The 27,352-nt window shown below is 32.1% G+C and overlaps 3 protein-coding genes across 6 annotated transcripts; all 3 read right to left on the bottom strand.

Annotated features, from left to right (window-relative positions):
• Window positions 1-2,936: 2,936 nt before the first annotated feature.
• On the bottom strand, window positions 2,937-5,856 carry LOC114421713 (14-3-3-like protein C). 3 transcript variants are annotated; one of them, XM_028387772.1, is made up of 7 exons: window positions 5,513-5,856; window positions 5,000-5,306; window positions 4,808-4,895; window positions 4,358-4,467; window positions 4,089-4,237; window positions 3,274-3,326; window positions 2,937-3,196 (listed from the first exon to the last, which is right to left on the bottom strand). In XM_028387772.1, the coding sequence occupies exons 1-6, from the start codon at window positions 5,583-5,585 to the stop codon at window positions 3,274-3,276; spliced, it is 780 nt and encodes a 259-aa protein (XP_028243573.1). In that variant the 5' UTR covers window positions 5,586-5,856; the 3' UTR covers window positions 2,937-3,196. The 3 variants fall into 3 exon arrangements, with proteins under 3 accessions (XP_028243573.1, XP_028243575.1, XP_028243574.1); XM_028387774.1 differs by having other exon boundaries at window positions 2,937-3,191; XM_028387773.1 differs by having other exon boundaries at window positions 2,937-3,188.
• Window positions 5,857-7,175: 1,319 nt separating this feature from the next.
• On the bottom strand, window positions 7,176-15,589 carry LOC114421712 (putative lipase ROG1). Of its 2 annotated transcripts, XR_003668568.1 has the most exons (12): window positions 15,137-15,589; window positions 12,508-12,649; window positions 11,994-12,061; window positions 11,171-11,241; window positions 10,782-11,048; window positions 9,663-9,826; window positions 9,524-9,579; window positions 9,362-9,417; window positions 7,910-8,078; window positions 7,707-7,804; window positions 7,397-7,624; window positions 7,176-7,307 (listed from the first exon to the last, which is right to left on the bottom strand). XR_003668568.1 is itself a non-coding variant. In XM_028387771.1 (11 exons), exons 1-11 carry the CDS (start codon window positions 15,294-15,296, stop codon window positions 7,520-7,522), a joined length of 1,356 nt encoding a protein of 451 aa, XP_028243572.1. In that variant the 5' UTR covers window positions 15,297-15,589; the 3' UTR covers window positions 7,246-7,519. The 2 variants fall into 2 exon arrangements, 1 of the variants encoding a protein (XP_028243572.1); XM_028387771.1 differs by having other exon boundaries at window positions 7,246-7,624.
• A 4,709-nt stretch (window positions 15,590-20,298) lies between these two features.
• On the bottom strand, window positions 20,299-25,011 carry LOC114421710 (mitochondrial dicarboxylate/tricarboxylate transporter DTC-like). The gene is made up of 6 exons (XM_028387769.1): window positions 24,670-25,011; window positions 24,417-24,500; window positions 23,823-23,884; window positions 23,248-23,609; window positions 20,765-20,979; window positions 20,299-20,684 (listed from the first exon to the last, which is right to left on the bottom strand). The coding sequence occupies exons 1-6, from the start codon at window positions 24,793-24,795 to the stop codon at window positions 20,628-20,630; spliced, it is 906 nt and encodes a 301-aa protein (XP_028243570.1). The 5' UTR covers window positions 24,796-25,011; the 3' UTR covers window positions 20,299-20,627.
• Between the last annotated feature and the right edge of the window lie 2,341 nt (window positions 25,012-27,352).

Genomic DNA, 27,352 nt, shown 5'->3' with positions numbered 1-27,352 from the left:
ACTAGAATCAGGAGGAACAAATCCTAATAGACTATTCGGAGTCTAAGCCTTGTGAGTAAATATACCTGATTTGAGTGATCCTTTAAGCTTGTGTTGCTCTCACATGGTTGGATCATTCTCATAAAACAACGTGACTCTGATTGATCTTCCTATGATTTTACTTAGTGAGAGTGACCTGAATTACCAGTATATGGTATGTATTGTCATGTACTCCTACGCACTCAACGAGATTTTTCACTGACATGATACCACATTACATATAGGATTGAGTCTTAGTATATCTGTTGAATAACGTCTGTGTAATGATCATTATGACTTATTACGTAATGGTGGGTAATAAATTGTGTGAGTGTGAGATGTTGTGTTATACTTGGGATGTGTTGTTGATTTATGTGATTTTGTGACTAAATCCTTGGAACAAGTGATGTTACGCAATGAGTGGTAAAATCATGAAAATTATGCTAAGTTGTTTGTGTTTGTTTATCTCTACCTTCGTTTATGTGCCTTTGTTTATCTCTACCTGTTTAGTAATGTGATAACTCACTTTCTATGTGTTGTTTGTGTTTGGATCTTATGATAATCTTGAACCTTGTGTTTGTGGGAGTAGATGGTTAGGTGGATGACTATGCAGAATCTCATGCTAGATGACGTTGTGACATAATGCTCTAATAGGATGTGACATCGAGACATGAATTTTTGTATTTATTGCATGAAGTTCTAGACATGTAGTTCTAGACACCAGGGCCTTATTTTGAGCCGGAGATGTTTTCATACCCTTAGTTGACATGGTTATTATAACGCAAATGTGAACATTATACTCACTCGAACTCTTTTATATTTATTGAATAAAATCATTTTATATAAGTCTACATTTTCATCTATTTGATTATATAAATATGTATACCAGAATAGAGAGTGTCACATTTGGAGGGAAAGAAATTTTTCATGCCAACAAACTCATGATTCATCGTGACTCTTGAAAAATGAATCAAATTTATTTGATTGATCATATTAATATTTATATAAATTTTTTGAGAATAAAAAAGTTATGTGATATTTTTATTAATTATTTTAAACATTTATCACATTAAATAGTCTAATAAGAAAAAAAGTTTTTATTGAAAACATAGCTAAAAACATTTTTGAAAAATATTTTTTCCATGAATTCCATTTAAAAACTTGATACTAAACATGAAAAACTATAATTATCAATCTAAAATTCTCATAAAACCAAAAATTGATCCCCTATCAAACGTTGACTCAAAACAAACTATATGCTAGTTGTTTGCCTTACTTCAATTGATATAAATTTTGTCTAATAAAAATTAAATTATTATTATTATTAGTTTACTCTAATGTAATATGTCACGTTAAGAACATGATATATCAATTATATGTCTCCTATCCGTTCAAAAAAAAATTATATATATCTTTTTTCTCAAACTAATCAAGTTAGATGTTAACAACTTAACATGATTTATAGCGTCCGGGTAATCAATAATATCTGTATTAATACTGTTAAATAACAATTTACATTTTTTTTGTTACATAAAACTTGGGGGGAGGAGACGGTGTTTGACAAAGTCTCTAAACTCAAGAAATATTTATATTTTCCTAGTCCTAAAGAAATGAGTGAGAGTTTGAATTTGTAACTTGTCAAATGTAAAATGTGAGAATCTATCTTGATTCATTTGACTAACCTTTTAGAATTTAAATAAAATCTATATATGAAAGGGAACAAGTTTAATAACTAACAATTAATTAGTATAGGAATTTTTCAGTGTTAATTTTTTTCTATAAGCAAAATTTTATTTATCCTGAAAGCTTAATTGGGATCTAGATGTACCCAAATGAAGACTCCAAAAAGTGTTAATACTATTATTTTAATCAGATGAAAAAAGAATTTGTTATTTTAAGTTAACTCCTTCATGAAGAAGGAAAGAGTGGGGACACGATGCCGTTACCAGCTGCTCACTGGCAACATCTCCGCAATCAGCCTTGCTGCTCTTCCCCAGCTTACACTCTCTCGTCACAGCTTCCTTGCACTCCACGCGTACAGTTGCACCTTAATTTTCATTTTAGTTCATGTTTTATTTTAATTATTTTTTTCGTTAAAATTTTTCCAACTTTATTGATGTTTAAAATTTTGACAGGATACTAAATATAAATAAAATAATCAATTTAAAAAGTAGCGACTAAAATAATTATTTATTTCAAAATTAAAACATAAATGGAACACTAACATTTTTAATAAAAACTGAAAAAAAAATCAAAATAAAACTTTTGAAAACATAAAAAACTAAAATAAAACTTAATACATCAAAATAAAATTTTTAAAAATATAAAAGAATCAAAATAAATTTTTTAAAACTTAATGTGATAAAATAAAATAAAAAAACACTAAAATATAATGGAATAAAAATAGCATTTAATCTTATTTTTAAGAGAAACTTTTCTTCCTTAAAAAAATAAAACACTTTTCTTCATATAAAAAGCCGAATAGGGTATCATAAAGAATGTCTTTCCACGGGGGACTAAAAAGGATCCATAGGGCATTACAAGACGAATGATTGAGATTTTACTGATTTTAGTACTCTTCATTATTATAATTTGGTATTTTTGGTTTACGCAATGGATGTGTTTTCGTTCTTGTTTTTAGATTTTACCTACATGTCTGCAGTCTTGTCGTGAATGTAACCATAAACATTGAACGTGATATTAAGCCCCCTTTAAAAAATAAAAATTGAAAACTGGCAGTAGTTGTTGGGAAGTCTATTTAGTCACAATCATGTTGCAATAATATCATGGGTATGGTAAAGTAAGAGTCCAGTCAACCATTAAGAAAAATACGGTCGTAAATTCACACTTTTCTTTTGGAACAATGATTCGTCGCATAATTTTGATTCAATATTATCTATCTATGTAAACTGATAAAAGAATGCAAGGTATCATCCTCTTAGAAAGAAGTCAAAATGAAGAAATTCACTGAATCACAGGCAAACAACATACAAATCTCAACTCCAGTCTCCATCCAGTAACAGAAAGCACACGCATAGAATAAAAGGCTCGCAAAGCCCTATGGTGATTTTCTAGAGACCAACTCCATGTTCTATTACTACATCCTAATGGTAAATTATCAAGAGAAAGACTAGCCTTCTCGTATGACACCACAAATTCCTAGCCAATACCTGCTTCACTTCATTGCAAAATGTAACTTTGTTAAGGTGAAAAGTAAAACCCAAATACCATCAGCTAAATGGGTACATAACCTACCTATGCATTGTCACCTCCAGCAGCTCTGGCAGAATCCACCTTTTGTTCCTCAGCTGTTAAAAGAGGACGTATTTAATTAACCAGACAAATCATAGATACTGATGTTGGGTTGGCAGGACCACAGAACAAAGAAAGAAAAATAGCTAGAAAATAAAATGAGAAGCAATAGCCTAGTCGGAAACAACAGCAAAATAAGTATAGTAAACAGAAAACCACAATCAAAATATGATGACCAATAGAAGCAATAAATTAGAGTGAAAATGAATTGAAAAACAAAGCGAAAGACTAGGACATCACCTTATAAGTCACCACAACCAAGTACATAATACTCTCAGCAAACTCACCTGACCCTAAAAATACTAAAGCAGTGGTATGGCCTTCAAGCCACAGTAGTCTGTAACAATGTCCAATACTGGAATGTGTGCTGCATGGTATGCATGCTTTTGCAATTTTTATTTTGGAAACCCTTTTAGTTTTTTCTGACACCAGGCAGCCAAAATTTCAAGTTTTGTGGGCTTCTGACCCAATAAGGGCAAGCATGAATCTTCACCACCCAAAACCAACCTTTGATGGTTTGAGTTTTTGGTTGGAAACTTTTCATTTTAAATTATTTGGTATTTAGTGGGTTAAATTCATTGGATCAATCCAGGCTAAGCCTATGAATGCTCTTAATTTTTTAAGTTCTGCTTAGCTACAAATGTTTTTTAGTGTAATTCTTGTAATTAACCCTAAAAGTTTTCATGTATTTAATTTACATTGTGGACAAAGTCCAGCTAACAGAGTGACACAAAACATTGATTTCCATTAATGAATACCTCCTTCTTCAGGGATGTCAGAAGTCCACAGGGTGAGATTGTCCCTCAGAAGCTGCATAATTAGGGTGCTGTCTTTGTAAGACTCCTCGCTCAGAGTATCCAACTCAGAGATGGCTTCATCAAATGCCTGCTTAGCAAGGTGACAGGCCCTGAGATATGAAGAGTATGGTGTTAAATTTGTTAAACAGGGCCCAACTTAGGCACATAGTACACAAAGAGGTGGGCATTTAAACAGTAATACTGTCAGGAAAATAAAATAAAAGTCATACCTTTCAGGAGAGTTCAAAATTTCATAATAAAAGACAGAGAAGTTCAAAGCCAGGCCCAAACGGATGGGATGTGTGGGTGGTAACTCAGCCTCTGCAGTAGTGGAAGCCGACTGCAATATTTATAAATTGTTCAGATAAATATGAACAAGTGGAAAAATACTTCGGTGATGAAACAGCCAAATCCATATCAGTGATGCCTTCATCTAAATGAATGTCACAGTGCCACACTGGTAAAACTAATCATATGTGGTCATAAGACAAATACAAGGTATAATAAAGAACCATTAGAAACACTCCTTCAAAATCATATCACCGGAGAAGAGTTGTGGTTAAAAAATCTACAGGTTAACACCAACATAACAAATACATTAATATTGATGATGTTGAACGTCTTCCAATGAAATGATTTGCATTACAACTACAACAATAGAATTTTGACTTGCCAATCACCTGATACGCCTTCATGGAATGATCAGCAGCCTCTTTTCTCTCATCACCGGACTTGAACTCCGCGAGGTACCGGTAATAGTCCCCCTTCCTGCAACCAACCAACCAACAAAGGCTTAATTTAAATCAACACACACAAAACGAAAGTCTAAATTCCACACTGAAGAACAAAAATGAGAACTGAGCAGCACTCACATTTTGTAGAAAAAGACACTAGGTTCACCAGCAGAGCTAGAGGGAATAAGGTGTTCATCAATAACAGTCATGATATCACTGCAGATATTGGACAACTCAGACTCCACCTTCTGCCTATACTCCTTTATCCTCTTCACACTCACATCGTTCCCTTTAGCTTCTTCTTTCTGTTCAATCGACGATAGAATCCTCCACGAAGCCCTACGAGCACCCACCACGTTCTTGTACCCTACCGACAGAAGGTTCCGCTCCTCGACCGTCAATTCCACGTTCAGCTTCGCCACATTCTTCATTGCTTCCACCATTTCTAACCACAACATACCAAACACTCAAAAAATCACACACAATTGTGCTCCGCAAAGTTCAAATTCAAAATCCACAACGAAAATTCAACCGTCTGAGCCAAAATTAAGAAAAGGCGATTATCTAATTAAACATCTAGGTCAGCACAGTGTGGTGACTCTCAAATCTCAACATGGAAATGAAGAGAATGGATTATTATTATTAATATACCTTCATAGCGTTCGGCTTGTTCGGCGAGCTTGGCGGTGTAGACAAAGTTTTCGCGTTCCTTGGTGGAGGCCATGGAGGATCAGCTACTTTCTCTCTCCTCTCACTTTCTCGCTCTAGAAATTTTTTGTGTGTTTGTGCGTTGTGTTGTGTTGTGGGAATAAGCAAGTTGAGAGAAGGAAGGGTTTGGTTGTGGAGGGACAGGGCACGACGGCAAGGGTTGGTGGTGGGAGAGGGGGTGTTTCCACGCGCTCTGAGAGGAATGTTTCTCACGCGTTTGTCTTTTGGTGATGAGTGGGGAGTGAGTGATTGTCACGGTGGAGGGAGCGCTGTGGGATTGGGAGGGAGGCAAATTGAATGGCGTTTGGTGGGCATTGAATTTCAAATTCACTTTTTTGAATAAGGGGGGGTTGTTCTTCACACGGAAACATTAAAAATTATAATGGGCAAAATTTTGTTCATTATGGTCACGTTTAATTCTTAACCGTTGGATATAATTTTTAAATAATGTAATGGTCCAGATGAATTTATTTATTTTAAATTGTACAACCAGTTACATAGTGACACTCACATTTACGTCAAAATTGCAAAATAATCCCCCATCACATTTGGTCGCTATATTTTTCATATTAAACTGACATCCATGATCTAACATTTTAAAAAAAAATGCTAATTTTTATACTTCAATCAAATCCAAATATTTCTTTATTTAAATAAATTTTGCATTTTCTTTACTAATCTATACAAATCAATGTTGCATTATACGTATATTACATTACCATGAATTATTAGACGACAAAGTTTGAGGTAAAGAAATTTAGTTTAATCGAAATTGAGAAACTATGAAGACTGAATGTGATTAATTAGAATAGAGACCAAAATCACATTTAAAAAGATAAAATATAAGTACTAATGATACAATTAAATAGAACAAGTTTAAAAGTGTTTCTTCTCAAGTTTTTATTTCATCCCTTAAAAGGAGATTTGGGAAAAAATAGAATAAAAAAATATTTTTCCAAAACAAGATACAGGATGAGAGAAAAAAATACATATAAAATATAAGGGGGTGTTTGATTTGGTTGTTTTCTGTTTTCATTTTCACTGAAAATAGAAAATGGTGATGAAAATGTGTTTGGTTGGATTTTTGAAAACATTTTTAGTGAAAATGAAAACAAGAAACAACCAGAAAATGAAAACAATAAAATCTCGTTTTCAGTTGAAAACAGAAACCTCATTTCGGGTAAAATGAAATTGTGGTGACAATGAATATAATTTTAAGCAAATCTAAAAATACAAAAAGACAAGAAGTCAATATATCATACATTTTTAGTATTTTTATTTCATGAAAACAGAAAACAAAAAGTCAAACCAAACATATTTTCAGAATTCTAATCTTTTGAAAATGAAAACAGTTTTCAGAAAATGAAAACAAGAAATGAAAACAGAAAATGAAAATGCAAACCAAACACACCCTAAGAATTTTCACCTTGTTGAAGATCTAATAATGTTACCTGAAGACTTAAATGAACAACTATTAATGTTAAGAACAACCGAGATGAATCATTAAATAGTATAATTTGTATTCCTGATACAAAATTACATAAATTCATTCATGTATCATAAGATACAAAGTCATTTAAAATCCATCTTCCAGTATAAATGGGTATGATACACACAAATCATATTGTTTCCATTGATATGATTGTGTATTTGTCTAAAAGTTGTATGAATGTATGTTAATAATAAAATATTGTAAGTATATTAATGACTACTATAATAAAAAAAAATGTTTTCTCATCTTGCATTGTATAAGTTAGGCGGTGTTTAGTTTAGGAAGCTAGGAGAGAAATAAGAAAGAAATTTGGTGGGTCTCATGTGGACCCATACCTTTTACACCTTATTTTAATAATAAAAAATTCTCTTCAATTTACATCTCTATTTTTATTCTCTGAACCAAAGACAACATTAGGCATGTTCCCGGCAAAGTGGAATCACATACTAGTACACTAGTTACAAGCTAGCAGACAAAAATGATGATGCTTCTAGCTGTCTTAAGCTTTCGGCCACATGAGCAATAACTCCTACACCAGCATTGTGAAACCATTCATTTTTCACCTGAAAATCAGACAAGCACTCGTGTTAAAAACTCTGTATCAGTGATACCATCATCATCCGACAGATTAAATGGATGCAGTACATGAATGTTGTTATGAGCAAAGAAAGGCCAGAATGCTGAGTGAAAGCTGACATCAACTTTTTTCCATCCCAACTGCTGTAATCCTCGAATCATCTCATCTGTTAAAAAGATTAGTGGCTTTAGAGGAACACCAGAGACTGAACAGATGATTGATACAGCTTAAGTTTAATAAGTTACTCTGGGCAATTATAATCATTAATCACCTTCTACAATTTCATGATATTCCACAGTATTCTGTGTATTGGGCGCATTTTGTGCTGCCTCTTTTGCTTTTACTGCTTTTGGAGGAAATTTAGGGCCATCAGAAGGAACTGGGGGACAGTATTCCACATCAACCACGTGCTTGTATCCATCTAAAGATTGGCGAGGAGGCTGCTAATACAATAGAAAATGTTAGTACCATAAAAACATATTCACATTCTCTAACTTTCACAATTCAAGCGTTTCCCTTTTCTTATACTATACAAATTCTCCTCCTAGTTTTCAAAACAGAACCTGCACCAAAAAATAAGGATTCCAGCATTTTTTCCTTAACTCAACGTCTATAGTTTCTTTTCCATGTTTGCAACACGGAAGCTAACACTGACAAACTAGGATGCCAGAATTAACACCACTCACAGGTCACAACATTTTAGTTGCAGCATCAATTGAATAGATCCATCAATTTTATTTTATTTTCTTCGTTTCAAAATTCAAAGGGATTTAATTATAGACATTCAAGAACATCAGTATTGCATAGATCAACTGATACAGATACAAAAGAACCACTGCCACGACACGTCCATTTCTAGATACAGGCTTTCATCTTTTGCGGATAGGCTGTGACTCTGCAGTGATAGGAAATTCCAATTGGAATTCCTAATTAAGTAATTATGAAAGGACAATAGAGATTGGGCCACTAATGAACTTAGTTAACATAGTGCAAATTATAAAACCATCCTTATAATTGAAAATATGAAGAACTGAAGATCCCAATCAACAATCAAACTAGTGAAGTACAGTGGTACACAAGTATTTCTCCAAGAATTAAAAAAAATGAAATATAGGCACATTTTGATGGGACACTTAATTCTCTCAGTTCTCTCAAATTTTACATATTTGTTTTTTCACAATGTCCCACATAAACTTTGTCGTGGTAGATGCAAGTTCACTTTTAAACCCTTTTTCTGTTGAAATTTAATACATTGATGATGATGAAATCTAATACATCATCAAATTATTATTATTAGGAGAGGGTAAGAAAATTTGATGCTCTGTAACAGTTCTAGTACACAGAGTAGTAAAAATAATAATAATTTCTTTTTAGTATTTTATACTTCTATTATTTTCATTACTTGATATAATTCATTGTCACAAACAAAATTTTATATTAGAACTCCTGATAATATTTCATACCTAAAGAATTTGTCTAGTTATCCTATTAGCAATTGTAGAATTTAAATTACAACTTATCATTTAAATGATAAATCTAAGAGTTAAGAAAGTAAAACAGATTACAAATGCAAGACATAAACACAGTTAGGATGTTAAGCATAATTCTAAGCATCCTACAAGAATTTAATTTAGTCATAATATAAGTATTAATTATTAATCATTAAACTTAAATATGTTAAATATTGGAGATCAATAACCAAAAGGAGAATCATCATATTCACCTTCTTACTGAGCTCAGTTTCCCTCCTTATAGAGGATGTGCGCCACCCAACCATATCTATATGAAGTTAAAGAAATTACTAAAATTGAGGAGAAAAGAACCATAAGTTTATCATTGATATGCCTAACAAGTTGTAAAACAGAAAAACATACTGAGAGGATACGATCATATGAAACATTAGCATAAATGATACGACATCTAAATGCTCCAAGTGCAGATCTACAGAAATATTAAACCTTGTATTAGATCACTTAATTGAAAAAGAGGGATATAAACTAGTATAATAAGATTCCTTTACTTACAAAAACTTTCCATCATCAGAATCAGAAGCCATTCTCAATAGGAGAGGAGGTTTGTCAGGTTTACCATCAGTAAGGAACAACTGACTACCTGTCTGACCAACAAAAAAAGGAGCTATAGGTGCAGCAAGCTTTTCTAGGATTGGGACACCCAACAGAAATGGAAGCTGAAATATATGCACAGTAAACAATCAAAACTCTTATGGCCTGCAAATTTTCAGCAAGTTGAGAAACATGAAGAGCATCAACAAGACATATAAACGGAGGGTTGGCAGAACGATGGTTTGGATATTCAATTCATTCATTTGACTTTAAAAGTCCCATTTATTAGCATTATTTTCTAATCGCCTTTTTCATGATTGTAATATAACATTTCTCCTGTATAATTAAAACTTTGTTAGGACCATTTTGGGGATAATGCAAATCCTATTCTAGTATTCTTTCCATCCGAACTGCTATTAAAAGAGTTATTGGCATTCTCTCCTCCTTCCACTCTTTCTATTTAAAAATTTCTTAAAAGAAACTAAAAAAATAAATACAAGCATGCATAATTCAATGTAAGAACTAAGAACTATGTACAAGAAACTAATTCAAGAAAGTGAATAGTTAAGTCAAATCTCAGCTCGGAGACAAAAAGCCTAAAACTTAATGTAGTTAATTCAATGCATTATTTGATGGATAAAAAAAAGCCTAAAACTTAGTAAGCTTTAGCTTGGGGGAGAGTGTCATATCTTGCATTATCTTCAAGGATTAGTTTCCATATTTCCTCATTATCTCTTAATATTGGTTAACAACATATTTCCTTATCTCATCATGATTTGTTCACCTAATTATCTAGGATTATGATTAGTTAATTAGTATAAATATGAGTTAGTGCTTCAAGTTTTACGAACATATCAAACACACCAATACATAGTAATATCTTAGTTAATACTTAATATCAAATTATTAATTTCATTCTCTTGTCGCTCTTCCTCCTCTATCCTTAAGCTCATAATTTCAACATACAGCACCAAGACAATTTTAAGTTTTAAAAAAGAAAGACAAAACAAATCTGATATATAGATGTTTCAAATAGAAGTCAATATATACGGCAAACAAATTATATCGCCCAGAACAAACCTGCTTCTTTCCTCTCACGCCAAGATGTGGTGTTGCTAAAGTTATAAAATTGATTGGCTCTAACCCAGCAATCATCCCTCCTCTTGAAAGGGTTGTTCCCTGGGAATTTTCTGTCATGCTGTTTGCTAGATCACCTGGTTGGTCCCTACTATAAGTATCAGGTGAATAAAGAACAGCAATTGCATATCTAGCAAACAAGCCTCCCAGAGAATGGGCTAGAAAGGAGATTCTTTTCAGGCTCTTTGTCTTTTTAACAACTTGCAAGACCTGTTTTAATGAAAGGCCATAATCATTCAACATGAAACAATTTGAAAGAAATCCAAAGATATCAGAACTGAAATTGGGCGTGCTAACTTCAGATACATAAATTTGCATATCTCGTGACTCACTTCATCAGCTAATCGCTTTCCAGCTCCATCAATCCCAGTAAATGTCTTAGTGTAAGTATTTGATGAACTTACTGCAAACAACAAATAATTGTTAAGGACTTCAGCCAGACAAATAATTTTACATTCATGGATGAGGCACCCATGCAATACCCAAGAAAATCTTCACAACATTAAAAAAAAATCTTAGGCAGCTTAAGCTTACTTCTTTCCAAATGATACAAATAGACTTTTTCCAGCTTAACTTCAAAGAAAGTGAAAAGAACAGTTCAGGGTGTGTGTTCAGCACAAGAGTGAGAGTTAAGTTTTGCATGTTTACTCAAACCTGTAAAGCAGATTATGTTTGAGTTGGCTAAGGTATCTCAGCCAGTTGCCTCCAACATAGATCATTGGAAAAAATTCACAATTGTTCTCATGCTTTGACCAATTCCATTTTTGTGCATAACACACACAGACATTGTCCATCATATTCAAATAAAAAGATGAAACATTTGAATATTTTCTTAATCAAAATCCCAAAAGTAACGATTTAATTTAAAGAAACTAAGAAAACTCTGGTTCAACAATCAAACAATACATAATGGTAAAAAGCTCTTTTAAAGTGAGCTTGCATGTAAAATACATCAACAAGGGTGTATTCACCATTGATTTAATTTTCAACTACATCACAATCTTAACACATTTAACTAATTTGAACTACTTTAACCCACTAAAATTTAAGGGTGGTTACACCCTTGTACACCTTACAAACAAGCTCAATTAGTAGACCTAGAGGAGCACTATGCAATATAACATAGAGAACCACCAGTTAAAAAGATGCACTAACCATAAATTAAAAAGTTTTTTCCAAGGCGCCTTTTCAACTCTGCTTCCGCATAAGTCCAGTCTGCTGTGCTGTATCAATAAAAACATCAGTACAACTTTGTATGAGACTAAACTACAAAACAACATCCAAATGACCAACATAAAGAAGCAGACAGATGAGACATGATAAACAACCATTGGCACAAATTTTGCAATGAAACCAACTAGTAAAAATGTAAACACTGAAAGGAATATTTTACTTTATTCACAATTATAGGCTAAATTGTGAGATTATAAATTGAATCAGATTTATAATTGACAGGCAAACTGGAAAGGTACCCACTAATCATAAACAGGATGAAAATCATAATCCCTTCCAACTGAACTTCAATATAGTACCTAACTTTAAAAGCATTAAGCACATTAACTTCACTTTTGACCCATACTCCCATAGCTCAAAACAAGCATCACTCATATTTTAACACAAAATAATTTGAACAATTTTTTATTCTTTTCAATATAAATATATCGCATACCTAGCCAAGATACCATGAACAAGAACAAGGAGATGATCAGGATCGTTCTTCAAATTCCCTATGCTAGCAATAGAATTTCCAAGTGTGACAGTACTCATAGCTTGAGCTCTAAGGCCCTGGTGTCTTTGTCCACTGTTTGTACCTGCAAAAATTCATCTACCAGCCTTAATGAAAATAAAAACTTAATACTGTTGTTAGAATATTGGGATTATTAGTCGTAGTGTTTGTAGGCTTAGACTAGTACTAGTACTTGCCGTAATCATTACTAGGTTTATAGGAGTATTAGGTTGTAGTACTTTATCACATTTATCAAACTTATATTCAATCAGAAAACAAATATGCACAACCATCTTTCTCTCTTTTATCTCCTCCCGACCAAAATCTTATTGTTCCTACAATGGTCTTTTGCCTAGAAAAGTACAAAAAGAGAATAGATAAAAGAGTGACAAAGAAAGAGGACGGAGAAAGCAAACCAAGGAGGAAATAATTGTAAAAAATGTTGCCCAATGCACAAGGTTTCTAACACTTTGGGGCCTTGAGGCGGCATATGTATGAATCTTCTTGAGGAAAAGATGATCCAACCCTATAGTTTTAATGGATAACAAACAAAGCAAATTGAGGAATAAAAATATTATGTGCTAACATGTTCTCTCTAAGCATACAGGGATTAAAAATTGACAATCCATCTGATTGAAAGATATACAGTCCCATGAAGATCGTCCTAAGAATATGCTCAACAAACGTTGGAAGACTTCATTGTCGTATGATCATTTGAACTGGTCCACGACAGAAAACCACCCACACAGCCACACTATCTACCTAGGGAATGCTTGGTTGAATGTAGCCACTAGCCAATGGAAGAATGTTTTGCTTTTGCATGGTGCTTCACTTTACACTCACTCCCAAAATGAGATATATAGACCCATAATATCAAGTGATATATCAATAAACTACTAAAATCAACGTTATACTTGAATTCAAATTAACTGCCTTAGGGTGAAAAGTCCATAGTATCCCAATTCTGCATATAGTACCAACGGAAATAGTATGCGATAGTTTTTATTACTAAGCTTCACGCCAATGGGGTTTAAAGGTTTGACAGAGTTGATTGCAGACCTCTATTTTACTAGTGTTTTAAGGTTAGATAGGTTTGATCAATAAGCTTGGAACTCACAGGGTATTAATGGTCTTATCACTGAGATTTTCAGTCACCACCTCTTAACTCTGGTATAAGTTGTATGCATATCCTTACATGTCAATCAAAACAGAGTCCTGTTTATAACATCAACAAATAAAGTTTCTAGAACTAGATGAACATTGAAAACTGCCAAGTACCAAAATACAAAATTAAATTGGTCTTCAAGTCACTTCCCAATAATCAAGGAAGGTGGACCATAGAGGGCACCTTGGGCCAGTACGAGTCCCACCCCACCCTCTAGCCCAATTTTATAAACCTGGCCCACTGCCTAAGTAGCTTTAGAAGAGTTTTGGAAACTGTTAGGGGCACCCAGTATTTTTTGCTGGTACACCTAGCATAACATGCGAAATTCTGATTTTGTCCTTTTGTAAGTCCAATACGGATTGACAATCTGTAGGCCCAATACAGATTGTTAATCCGTCACATACGGATTATTAGTGCAACACTCTAACCAATTAAGTTAATACACCAATTATGTTATAAAATAATTAATGTCGCTATATATAACACTAAAATTTATAATGTATATTTAATGCTCATATAAATTTACATAATAAATTTTGTAATAATTAATTTTTATCTAATAATTAATTTGTTTATATATATAAATTGTAAACAAAAATCATAGACTTAATAAAAATTTACATATGTAAAAAAAATACCAATTTTTTTTAATTATCAATTGTTGTAATAAACATCTAAATACATCATTCAATTAAATATCATATTTGTTTAATTTTTAATCACTGTAATAAATATCCAAATACATCATTCAATTAAATATCAAATTTACTTAACTATTAATTACTATAATAAACATCTAAATATAACATTCAATTAAATATCAAATTTGTTTAATTATCAAATTTTATAAATAAAAAGAATTCAAAACATACGGATTGTCAATCCGTATGATTCATACGGATTAACAATCCGTATATTTTGAAATTTTTTAATTCGCACATCTTCTTTTCCGACAACGAAAAATCATCGAACTTCACCGTATATCAATAAATAACGCACGTACACTACCAGCGACAACAAACAATCACAAAAGTACTCTAAGGGAAGCAAGTTACACTAAGGAAGTGTGATTTTATCGAAGAAAAAAAAAAGGCACTACAAAAATGAAAAAGCTAATATGCTATTTACACTCCTATGTAGTTTTTTTTTTCTTTCGAGGGGTGGACCCCATTGCTCTCCCACGTGTAGACCAACCTCTCGTGTGCACAGAAGAACAGAAGGCGAAGAATAAGATCATAACGAAAAATCGAAAATGATCAACCCTCGATGCTTAATTGACTTATGATACAAAACACTCTTAATTACCAGAAACTTATGCTCAAATACTAACAAATCCGCAATAAAATCTGATTAAAAAAAATCGAAGGTTAGGGAATTAAGAAGTGAATGGTTTAAAATTAAAATTACCAGAAGGGTGAGAGAAGCTAGAACTGGAGGGTGAAGAGGAGGAGGAAGCATGAGAAGACGAAGAAGCCAAGGGGCCTTGTTGCGAACTAGGCTTGTTGTTGCGATTGGAAATTCTAGGCGAGTAAGCACAGCGCGCGTGAATGAAGGGAGCGGTTGCCATATGTATGATGCAAGATAAATAATATAATCCAATCCTTGTTTGAAGGCAAGGAAAACGGCACGAGTGTAGTGTCGTGTTGTTATCTTCTGGACCAAATCACAACACTGCCCATACCACTCTGAACTTTTGAGTCTCTCAGAACTCAGAAATCGGAATGGGCAATGGATTCGTGGGTGGGAACAGGCCAATTGTGAATTTGTAAACGACAAGAGTAGGCGATAAACGACACGCAACGCAACGCAGACATACAGCGTGGCGTCACCGCAAACTCACCACTCATCAGTGGGGTTTGTTTTGCTTTGGCGGCCTCTATTTTATTTTTTTTTTCTTACCAAAACCAACCTACAACAATACATTTCGATAAAGAAATGTCACTAATTTCTTCTTTTTAATGCTATATTTTTTATTATTAATTCAATTTTACTAAAAATTGCAAAATTATGAGTCTTACTCTTAATTCAATAATTTTCTCTTAAATCTCATATATAGACCTTTATAACTTAGCGTTTCACTTTTATTTGATTATATCACAACTATATATATTTATTATTAAAATATTCACATTGAAAGCATGAATTATTTCATTGAGAATTAAGTGGTGATGTTTAAATCACGTTATTCTTCAAACAAATGAGAATTCTCTTCTAAGTAGCCCACATTTAATGACAGGAAAAAGTCCAGAACTTGATGCGATAATTAAATGTATGCTTCACATTATAGAACAAGACTGATGGTTGTCACCAATTGGCTTGTGGTAATAGCCAAAGTCTTCACCATAACTATAGCCATAATGGCCGCGAGCCTAGGCATGCATGGTATTCTGGGTTGTATGGATATGGCCACAGTTCTGCCCTCCTGCCAGTCTTCCTTATATCTCCACATTGGCACAATGTTAAACTACAATCATATATAATTGATACGTACGTAGATATATAGTAATAATTTTTTATATATATATAAATATATATCATCAAGCATGCTCAATGACATGCATTGTGTTGTCAATGCAAAATAAAAAGAAACTAAATCTGATATAGCAATTGATACGTACGTAGATATATAGTAATAATTTTTTAAATCAACAACGAACATATATCATTAAAAACAGGTAGCAGTAGTACCGAAAAGTACAGGGTAGGTTATGTTATATTTTATTTATATTTATATCAGTGAGGATATAAATATTAGATAACCCCAGAGAAACAAAAGTAATTAAAAAAGCTATGTCCTTGTTCCTCACCAATAGTATTGAATTCTTGTTTTCACCCTCTTTCAATTTTTGTAATTTTACCTTTTATTTTGTTCTATTCCTTCTAAAAGTTTTGATATTTTGGAGCGCTTATGAAATTAATCATATGTGTAATTCACACATTACGGAAGACAGCAAGATTATATATTCATATGTCCTATTTCGCTACCGGCAAGTCTAGATAGATTTATGAATCTTTGTAGTGTATATATATAGTCACGAGAACCAGCAAGAGCTACATTAAGAAATGCAAACATGATTAAGTAAGAATATAATATACTTATTAATTTCACGCGTAGTCCCCAATAGATGGATTTTCTTTCTCTTTTTATAATTTGCTGCTCATAACCTAAACTTGAAAGAGTAGACAAAGTGGAAATTGCAAAGCAAAAACCTTTTTATACCGCGATAGTGTATATATAATAGAGGAAAGCTATGGACGGCAAAATATATGCACCAGTCACCATAAAGAAAAAAGCATATGATATATGTTACTATCACTTTGTTTTTCATTTACTATGCCATTTAACAGGTTAATGAAACCTTATCACGAATTTTATTGGAATGAATTTTTTGACTACTTTATGTTATTCTGCAGAAGCTGCCTAAGAAGAGCTAGCTACGTACGGCAGCATGATGCATACTCTTAAGTGACAAGGTCCAAAATTGAAGTTTAGAAGCTAATTATCAATTATTAATTAATAAATAAATCGAAGGGTGTTGCCGTGTATGCGACTTCCTTGCACATATTATGAAAAGAGATATGCTACGAATATGATGTGTTGACAATATATGTGAAAAACTGAAAATACTAGTTGATATAGCTGACAAAGTCACTTCAACTAGAAATAATAATATATGAAATTGTTTTTTTACTCTTAACTATGTTGTTCATTAGTAGAAAGGGATCAGCTAATTTGAAATTTTATCAGAAAATAAGTAAAATTTGATTAATAATTTTTTTTAAGGATTGAATTTAGATAGTATCTGAATTATTTAATTTTAACTTTAGCATATTAATTATTTGTCTTCAATTATTCAATTACTTGGTTACTGTCATTTTTTTTATTATATCGAAAACTAGTATTTGAATGATTATCGAAAGACGGAAATCAAAATCGATCAAAGACCAATATTATCAACGATGAAGATTTATACTCTATAAATATAAAACTTATATGTTATAATTGGGATTGAAATATATAACACTCTTGTATCCTTTTAAGGATACGCTCCACCACGCAGCCTTATCTTGCATATGCAAGGAGGCTGTTTCCGGATTCGAACCCATGACCAACAAGTCACCAAGGCACAACTTTACCTGCACCAGGGCTCGCCCTCAATATATTTTCAGAACATAAAAAATATTTTTTTGACACAAAAAAATAATATAATTATTAACCATATTTTCATTATAATTAAGATACTATACTTCTATGTATTTATTTTCATTACACGTCATTTATATTACTGGGATTTAACTAAATTAGAATGGTCGATTTTTTACGATGTTCAGAGGATAAAATATTTTTTAAAAGTAAGAATATCATGATTATTCTCCTAAAAAAAATTAAAAAAGAAAAGTATGCATCTGTTTTCATAGGAAATAAGTGGAGAAATTATCTGGTGATCCATCTAATTCATGGTTCTCACAAATTTTTACATAACTCAGAATTAAATATTATTAATTGTTTTTTTAATTAAAAAACTTAAATCGTGTTACAAAGATTCATATTTCATCGGACCATACACAGGTAATGGTCCAAAGCTAACTGATAATTTCTCAAATAAGTGGGTGTCTCATTTCACAAAAAATTAAAGATATGAAAAGAGATTAACCATTAATACAATTAAAAATAGGTCTATATTTATATAATTAAAATAAAAAAATTACTCTTTTTATCTGTTATGCAAAAGACAAGATGTAATAATATACAGGCTAAACTATATTTTTAGTCTTTTATGATTTTAGTTATATTTAATTTGATTTTTTATCTTTCAAAAATTTAATTTAATTATTTATATTTTTTAATTGAGTCAAATTGATCCTTTGAAAATAATAATTATTTACAATTTTAGGATATAATTTTGAACACTTTTTTATTAATTCAATACATGAATCTTGCCATATTAGATTCACTTAGGTTATGATTATATTTGTCAAAATTAGCTAAAAAGCTAGTTGAAACGATAGCTTGAAATTAAAAAGTTAGGTTATTAAATTAGAAGTATTTGATAAAATTAGCTGTTAAAATAACTGAAAAGTGTGAATGACAAAAAATAATAATATCGTGATTTATTTAAAAAGATAATAAGGAAATTAATAAATATATAAAGGATAAAAATGAAAGAAAATATAAAAATCTGAAAACTAACATTGTAAAACACTACTTGAAGTAGCGTTTAAAAAACTTTAGAAGCTAGTAAGAAAATAATTTGTTTGAAATGTCTTGTTGAACATAACATATGTTTGATAAAACATTTAATAAGTTAGTTTTTTTAGCTTCCAACTACCAATTAGTTTTTCATCTTTAAGCTAACTTTCCAACTTTCTTCTAACTTTTCAACAAGTTTTGTCTAACATAACCTAAATGTTTGGTAAAACTAACTATTGCATTAATTGAAAAGTATAAAATGACATAAAAATAATAAAATTATGATTTATTTAAAGGTTATGTTCGACAAGATAGTTCAACTTATTTCTATCTTTTTTATTAGTTGAAAAGATTATTAGATTATTTAGTTGTTCGATAAGCAAACTTTTTTTAGTAGTTTCTAGCATTTTTTAAATGTTACATTAAGTAGCATTTTTTAAAACTCTAACTTCTAGCTTCTAGTTTTTTTTTATATATTCTTTCACAACTAATTTTACCGAATACCTCTAATTTAATAAACTAATTTTCAACTTCAATTATCAACTATCAGCTATTAGCTATCTTTTCCGTTAGTTTTGTTGAATATAACCAAATAATAATAATAAGAAATTTTGATAAATATATTAAAGATAAAAATAAAAGAAAATATAAAAAAAAACTAGAAACTGACATTTTAAAAAATATTAATTCAAATAGAATTTTAAAAAAACTTTAATGAAAAACTATTAAAATAAGTGTTTACCGAACAGAAAAATAAAATTTTCAGTTAATAAAAAAATTTAAAATTAATTTAAATATGTTATTAAGCATAACCTTACATAAAAACTATGAAATTCTACCGATGTTTGAACAAAAAGGACCGTATTCGTGATGAAAATAACATGGGAAACAAGTCCCCCAGGCAACCGTAATTACTATGATTCATTTTGTCATTTTTCATCTTTCGTTTTTATTAAAATACAGCTGAGGGTACATCGCAGTGATGTGAGGACAAGACTAATCTAACGGCTATTAATTGTGATCCACTATAGACCATATTAAAGACTTCTCCACCGTAGCCGTGGACCAAAATAAAAGATAAAAAATGAGAAAATGAATCAAGCAAATTTTGAACACATGTAAATTTACCACTAGAAGCACCAGCTAAGATGATAGACTACATAATTTTTAACCTCATTAAAAAAGACAGAAGACCCAAAGATAGTGAAAAATAATATCTAACCAATCGTTAGCTAAATTCAATTATATCATGAAATCCACGCTTGTTTTACTTCCACTGTAATTTCCAATGCGATTTTTAATTTTAATAAAAAACTTTGTATTCATTTTTACCTTAACCAGTAATTTTAACTTTTAACAAGACACCAACAACATAATATTAAAGGAAAAGCTTGCAACAAATAAATATGGAAAGAAATTACAAAACTTGATGTCGGGAGTTTACTTATTCTAGTTTCTCAATGACATCCATGCTAAAATGGAATTATACTAAACTGCTCCAGCCGCATCCAATTCTATATATATAACTAATACAATGTTTGTATGCAAATTCTCGCTTCATTCGGATGATTAATTAAACTTAAAAAATGATCAGCTCCATTGGTGTTTAGTTGCCAAAAAGGGCTACAACCCAGCCAACAAATTATTCAATATGCTCAAAAAGCTTGAATTCAACAGAAAATATCCGTTACCACGGAGAACTACAAACTACAACCCGTAGGATTTCTGCAATTTCTGTATCTGGTTCAGGAAAATCCATGTCATCTGCATAAGAAATTAATACAATTAGACATCAGAATATCAAAATAATAAACAAAAGCAAAGGAATCATTATAGAATAATACCATCACATGAGGAGCAATCCTAACACAATAGACAGGGAATCCGGTGTAAAATTTGAATGGTCCTCCTGCTTTGAAGGTTTTGACAGCACAATCAACGGAGCCAGTGTATGGATATTTCCCATCAGCATCAGGTTGCATCTTCTGGATCTGGGTCTTGACATAGTCAAATGGTAAACTGCAAGCTGCTGCGAAAAATCCAGAAACAGAACTTGCACCTAAAGAAGAACAAATTTTAGTTGGTAACAATGAGAATAAAATCTTAAGCAGTATTTTAACCAATGTGCTAAAACAACAAAAAGTAACCAAGTCCCCCAATTTGTACAAAAAGTAGAAATAAAAGAAACATATCTGCTTAGGCATTGTACAAGAACTAAATACCACGGGAAATGCAAGTACTAGCAATTGGTGAATATGCAATACCCCCCACCCCAGTATAAACACAAGAATTTGTGTTATGAACATAAAAGCGTCATGGATATCAGCTGGATGAAGAACCACTCAATGTTCAAAATAATGACACCATAGTTCAACTGAGGATAATTTTTAATTACTTGCAAGTTGCAAACATGAATAACCACCACCTTAATGCATGAAATGAGGATGATACATCTCTAACCAACATATACATTATACAGAACTACAGAAGAAAGAAATGTGGGCTGAGAATGAATGAGCCAAGCAGAGTGGAAGGACCACAATTCAGGAAGTTGGAGTGGAGACAAAAGAGGATTCTCTTATACAAAAGCACAGCTGGTAGGTTGTGAATGGAGAGAATAAGACAGACTGATTATCAGTATGAAGAGGAGAGATCAAAAGCATGGGCGAGGATATAGGAAGGTGAGGGTAATGTGGGAAAAATTAGGAGGGTTGGTTCACAATAGTGGGAGATCCCTGGGGTCTAGAACCCCATTGTTATTGTGCTTCTACTTCAATTTACATCTTGTATTTCTTTCTGTAAAAATTCAGGAGCTAGTCTCCTGTATCCATTATATTACCATAATATATCACATTACCAGTCCTTAACACAGAATCAATCAAGAGTTACTACTCCTTTCTTTTTACCTACCACTAGTGCCCTTTTGTTAAAAGATACTATTTAAAAATAAGCATTTCTAAGCCAAAAAGTCAAAACATTAAGATACTATTTTAACTCAATTTTCTTTCCCCAACTTCCTAAAAGGGTAAAACATCACAGACTATGTAATACATTTTCCATAGTCTGCATGTAAAATCTTGAACACATAATCAAATATCACAGAGAATCATTAAGAGAGCATCCCACTGGATCTTGGCAACATAAAAACCCATCCATAAAAGCCAACATCTCATCAACTTTAAACTTTGAAAATTCAGCCAGTAAATTCAAAACATACATATCAGTATTTTGAAGATAGATAATGTTGAAGTAATCATAATTATATTAATAGAAAACGGATTAATGATTATATGTATTTTTTTTCCCATACAGATATATAGCTCTATGTCTAAAACTTAGAACTGTAGGGACATTTTAAATTTTTAATAACACTTATTAAGAATAAGATGCAAAACTTAGACCATTTTCAAGGTTTAGCTAAATTACAGTCATCTACTTGAAGAGTTTGTCCAAATCAAAATTGGTGCATTAACCCTAAAATCCTCCCAATAAAATGGTTAGTTTCAAAAGAGTAAACTACCTCGACAATAACATACAGAAATGTTGCAATTGTTTTCATTTTGCCTGAATTGCATAAACTTTTCAAAAATGCACTGATATTTGTCTTCTACAGCATACTAGAAGTGACTAATTGACAGGAATCAGTCGTAAAAAAAGGAAACATCAGACAATAAATTCAGTTCTTATACGATAGAAAACAGTAAAAGGAAACACTATGGACCTGTTGATTCCTTTACCAGATTGTCTTTAGAACTGTTTTATAAAACAATTCCACACTGAGCAATTAATTTCTCATGTAAAATCTATTACGTTATGAAAATTGTTTCCCAAACAAGTGTTTTTTTCCCATTCCCTTCTTTTTTCTTCAAGGATTCTCTGTCAAGTTCTCAGAAAACAAACTTTTAGAAAACAGAAATGTGCTCACTTCCAAATGTGCTCAGGGGACAAAAGTTTTAGAAAACAGAAAACTGTTTTTGTAAACAGTAAACAAACAAGGCCAACTATTGTATCTGTTGGCAATTTTTGAGCTTTTGGCAAATAATAATGGCAGTAGATGTGGAAGACAACCCAACTATTGTAAGGTTTGACTAAATCATTTTGTTTCAGTGTTGTCAAATCTACATGAAGCCAATGGGAGTAAAGCATAGACTTTTGAAACATCAACAGAAAATTTTAAATAAAGTGCACTAAAAATAATCTGGGCAAAATCTTTAGAAAGGTGTAGTACATCTGAGCTTACTTGTCCCACACATATCATCACAATGTATAAAGCTAAAGCCAACAAGTTCAAATAAAATAATTTGACAATAATAAAATTGTTACTTACCTAGCACAGTAGCACCTTCACCAAGACCAACAGAATCCCTGAAGAACTCAACACTTTGATCATAAGATGCAAGCATGCCCATGTTCAATGCCATGGCTCTTACAACAGTAGGCCCAGCACCTTTCCAAAGCGCCAAAACCCCTTCATCTGCAGTAATTCGATAGAGTGCATGGAAGGCATTTGTGTAATTTCGGCGCTGAGCAGCAGGTAATGTTGCATCAGCCTGCATCCGAATGAGTGCCAAGTCTGCTGGACTACCAACACTTGCTCCGATAGCACCAGCAGTCAGCCCACACAGAGCTTTCTGATACAGTGGCAGGGGCTTCCCATCATTAGCCTCAATAGCTTTGGCCGTCAAGATTCTAAAAATCATTAAAACCATTAAGTTAGACACAATCACACACAACAATTCCTTAGAAGCCATGAAAGATGATGTGCCTTCCAGTTATCAAAGCTATCATCGTATAAACAATGCAATACAGCAAAGGAATAGCAGAAAGCCTTTAGAAATGAAAACTACAGAGTTTCTACTTTTTGATTAATCAAGAGTGATGAACATAGTCATAAAAACTCACTTAAATGATCCAAGACGGGCAGTGGTGTATGTAGCCTGCCTGAGTAATCCAGCAGATAGACCCTACAAGAAGTGATTCATTTTAGACACTATAATTATTAGATAATTAAAAAAAAAGCCCAAACTCAAACTGGAACAAAACAGTCACTCATCAATTAAGAAACCTTCATAACTCATAAGCCAAAGCAACAACACATGGTTTTAATATCGGTCCACAACCGCAATTGAGGCTGCAACATAACGGTTTTTCGACTATCCACAACCGCATCGTGACAACAATTCCGGACGCATTTACGCGCAATGTAAAGGTTTTTTGACTCACTGCAACCAGGACTACAATTGCGGACGCATTTACGTGCAATGTAAAGGTTTTTTGACTCACCGCAACCGCGGGCAATTTAAAACCTTGCAAAAACGTATACAAAATCCACTTCCACTTGCAGATCTATAGCCATGTAAGTGAAACAAACACAACACACACACCATCTGGCCATACCAAAACCAATAACACAACAAGCATCCCACATTGGAACCAAACCCACACCCAAAATGAAACAACATAAAAAAACATGGGAAGAGATGCAAAAAAAAAAACCTTATAGAAGGCAGCAACACCCTCATTCTTAAGCATGGTGGAAGTGACCTGCGCAGCTGATCCTTGCCCAAGTTGAATCCTCACCTACACCACCAAAAACCCATGAAACCAATCAAACCCCACAACACAAAAACAGAGATCGTAAACAAAAAGCCACAGATCTGAACCCAGCAACAAGATTCGAAGAGACCCAGAAGTCCATTTGGAAGAATAAAGAGAAAAAAAAGGCAGAAAGGTGAAAGCTTTACTTCACCTTGATCATATCGATGGGTTGAATGACACAGGTGGCGAGCATGCCGGAGGCTCCGCCATTGACGAAAGGCTTGATGGTGGACCACACGCCGGAAGCAGGGGACTTGGTCTTATTCTCGTCTCCCATCGATGTTAGTGAGATAGGAAAAATAAAGGGGGGGTTTAGCGAAGAAGAAGAAGAAGAAAAAAAAAGAGGGAGAACGAGTAAGAAGTGCAACAGTGATGCGTGCTCTTAAGAGCTGAAAGTAGGTATGGGGGAATCCTAGAGAGAGAGGCCACAGTATTTAGAAGCGCATTTATAAATTGTAAACCTTGTTGTTGTTGTTCGTGCTCTCTCCCTCCCCCAACAAATGAGAGAACAACATTTTGATAAAATTAATGTGGTATTTCTTTTTTTGTTATTAACCTTGGCTTTCCTGTAATTTACGAAACTAGTTTTCGGCCAATGAGATCCATGTTCGTCATTTATTTATTTATTTTTAATTACTCTTTCCAAATTTAAATAGATTATCTGGTTGCTTAAACTAGTTTCTAATTATTTAATTGGAGATAATCGCGATTAACTAGTTATTTTTTTATTACCACCAAGTATGACACAAGTGATTAATAACTTAACCATTTAAACATATGATAAGGGTTTAATTTCTGTTTATGTGAATAGAGTAAACATTTATGAAAAAATAAGTTGTTTCTTAATTTGTATTCTACTTCTTATTCAGGGATTAATCTTATAATTTTTTACTGAGGTAATACCATGTTTTGAGAAGAAAAAAAAACTAATCATTTTCTAGTAGAATGCAATTATTTTAAAGTAATAGTGGGTATATGTAATATTTTAGAATTAAATTTTTATATGTTATCAGTGTACGGATTTTAATATTCTCAATTACGAGTAATTAAAAATAATTATTTATGACAATCAATAGAATTATCATGTATAAGAATTCGTGACTTGATAAAGATATAAAAAGAAAAATTACACTAACAATATATATATGATTTACTCAACATTTTAACATTTAAAAGATGTTTGATACAAGAGAAATTTATAAATTTTTTGGATGTTTGTTTCCCATGTTTGATTTATTTTTAAAAAATAGCATTTCTAAAAATATTCCAATCTAACTGAGTTAAAAAAAAGTTTTATCTAAATAATAATTAGATATATTTAATATTTATTAAAAATATATACTCATTGATAGTTCATTTGTAGAGAAGTTGTTCAATTGAAAATGAAAAAATAGAGGTTTAAAAAATTTGGAATATATTTTAGTTTTAAGTTATTGTCGCTAGCCTTTTATGATATATTTATATACTTAATTATATAAGCAAATTTATGTTATTTTTAAATTTAATTCTTTATATTTGACATTTTCAGTGGCCTTAATTTATGATATAAAAAAATCATATTATAATTTATTTTATTCACCATGTTATATTGGTGTAAAATACTGCATCGATCCATTTTATAATTTTATTAATACGTTATTTACTAGAGATAAATATGACATTTACTCCCAAGCCACTGAAATTATATGCAGTATTAGTTATCATATCTTTTTTTTTTTTTTCTGAAGATTAGTTATCATATCCTTAGCGATAGAAACGAATTTTAGGTGCGTCGGGTCTAATAAGTCAAACCATGACTTTAATTATGGGCAAATTTAGGCATAGCTTCTTAAAAGCCTATATTCAAACATTTTAAGGCGCTAGAATATTCAATATCGAAGGCCTATCTGAAAGGATGGTACATATATTTATATATTTTTAAATTGTTATGCATGGTGAAGGTTATTAACTTTTATAACATTATCAACAATTATACTTTAGATTATTTTCTATTAATTCACAATATAAAAAATTTCATACTAACAATATATGAAATATGATTCCTCATGGTGGCTCAAAGCGCAGTTTTGGTTACGTAATATGAAAATTACAATTGTATATTTGTATACAAGTGTAGTGGTGCATATGATGTGCGGTTCTTTCTGTATAGACGTGTATATTGTATAATAAAAAGGAAAAAGAAGAATGTTCCATCAAGTGTCAAGTGGGGTTGGTTGCTTTCGGATCTTGCAACGAATGAGCTTTGCGTTTTTTTTTTTATTTGGTTCGTATATAGACTGGATGAGGATGAGTATCCAATAAAGTTTATGGTGGATAATATAACAAAAGAATTATGATACTCTACTCGAATCATATCCGTTATAGCAAGAAAGTCTAATTCACATGCTTGAGTTAGATATATAAGTTATTATGTATTTTTTAGTATCGATTTTTTATTCTTACAAATAAATAAGAAATATTTTCCATTATGAACAAAGTTATTAGCAATTACCAAATAAATATTAGCAAGGCCTTCTGAATTTGCATTTGCTATGGCATAACAATCATGTGAAGGGCAATAGGATACGGATTACAAGAGTAAAATAAGGAGTGCATGAAGGACATTTTAGAGAATTGACACTTGAGATTTGTTGTATCTATTATCTAATATCGGTGCTCCACACGAGGACGTGTGATTCCATGAGAGTTGCCAACTTGTGGAATTGGTTGGTTGCTGCTGTGGGGTGGATATAAAACTTGTGGAAGCTAAAAAATACCAAACTCTCCCTTAGGATTTGTCGTTGAATGGCCATTATCACATCAAACTTTTGTCCCCTTACACGTTTTTGTACTCC

This window comes from Glycine soja, chromosome 8 (genome assembly GCF_004193775.1).
Source record: "Glycine soja cultivar W05 chromosome 8, ASM419377v2, whole genome shotgun sequence".
Taxonomy (NCBI): Eukaryota; Viridiplantae; Streptophyta; class Magnoliopsida; order Fabales; family Fabaceae; genus Glycine; species Glycine soja.
Note: the sequence above shows the minus strand (reverse complement) of the source record. Positions and strands in the feature narration are given on the sequence as shown.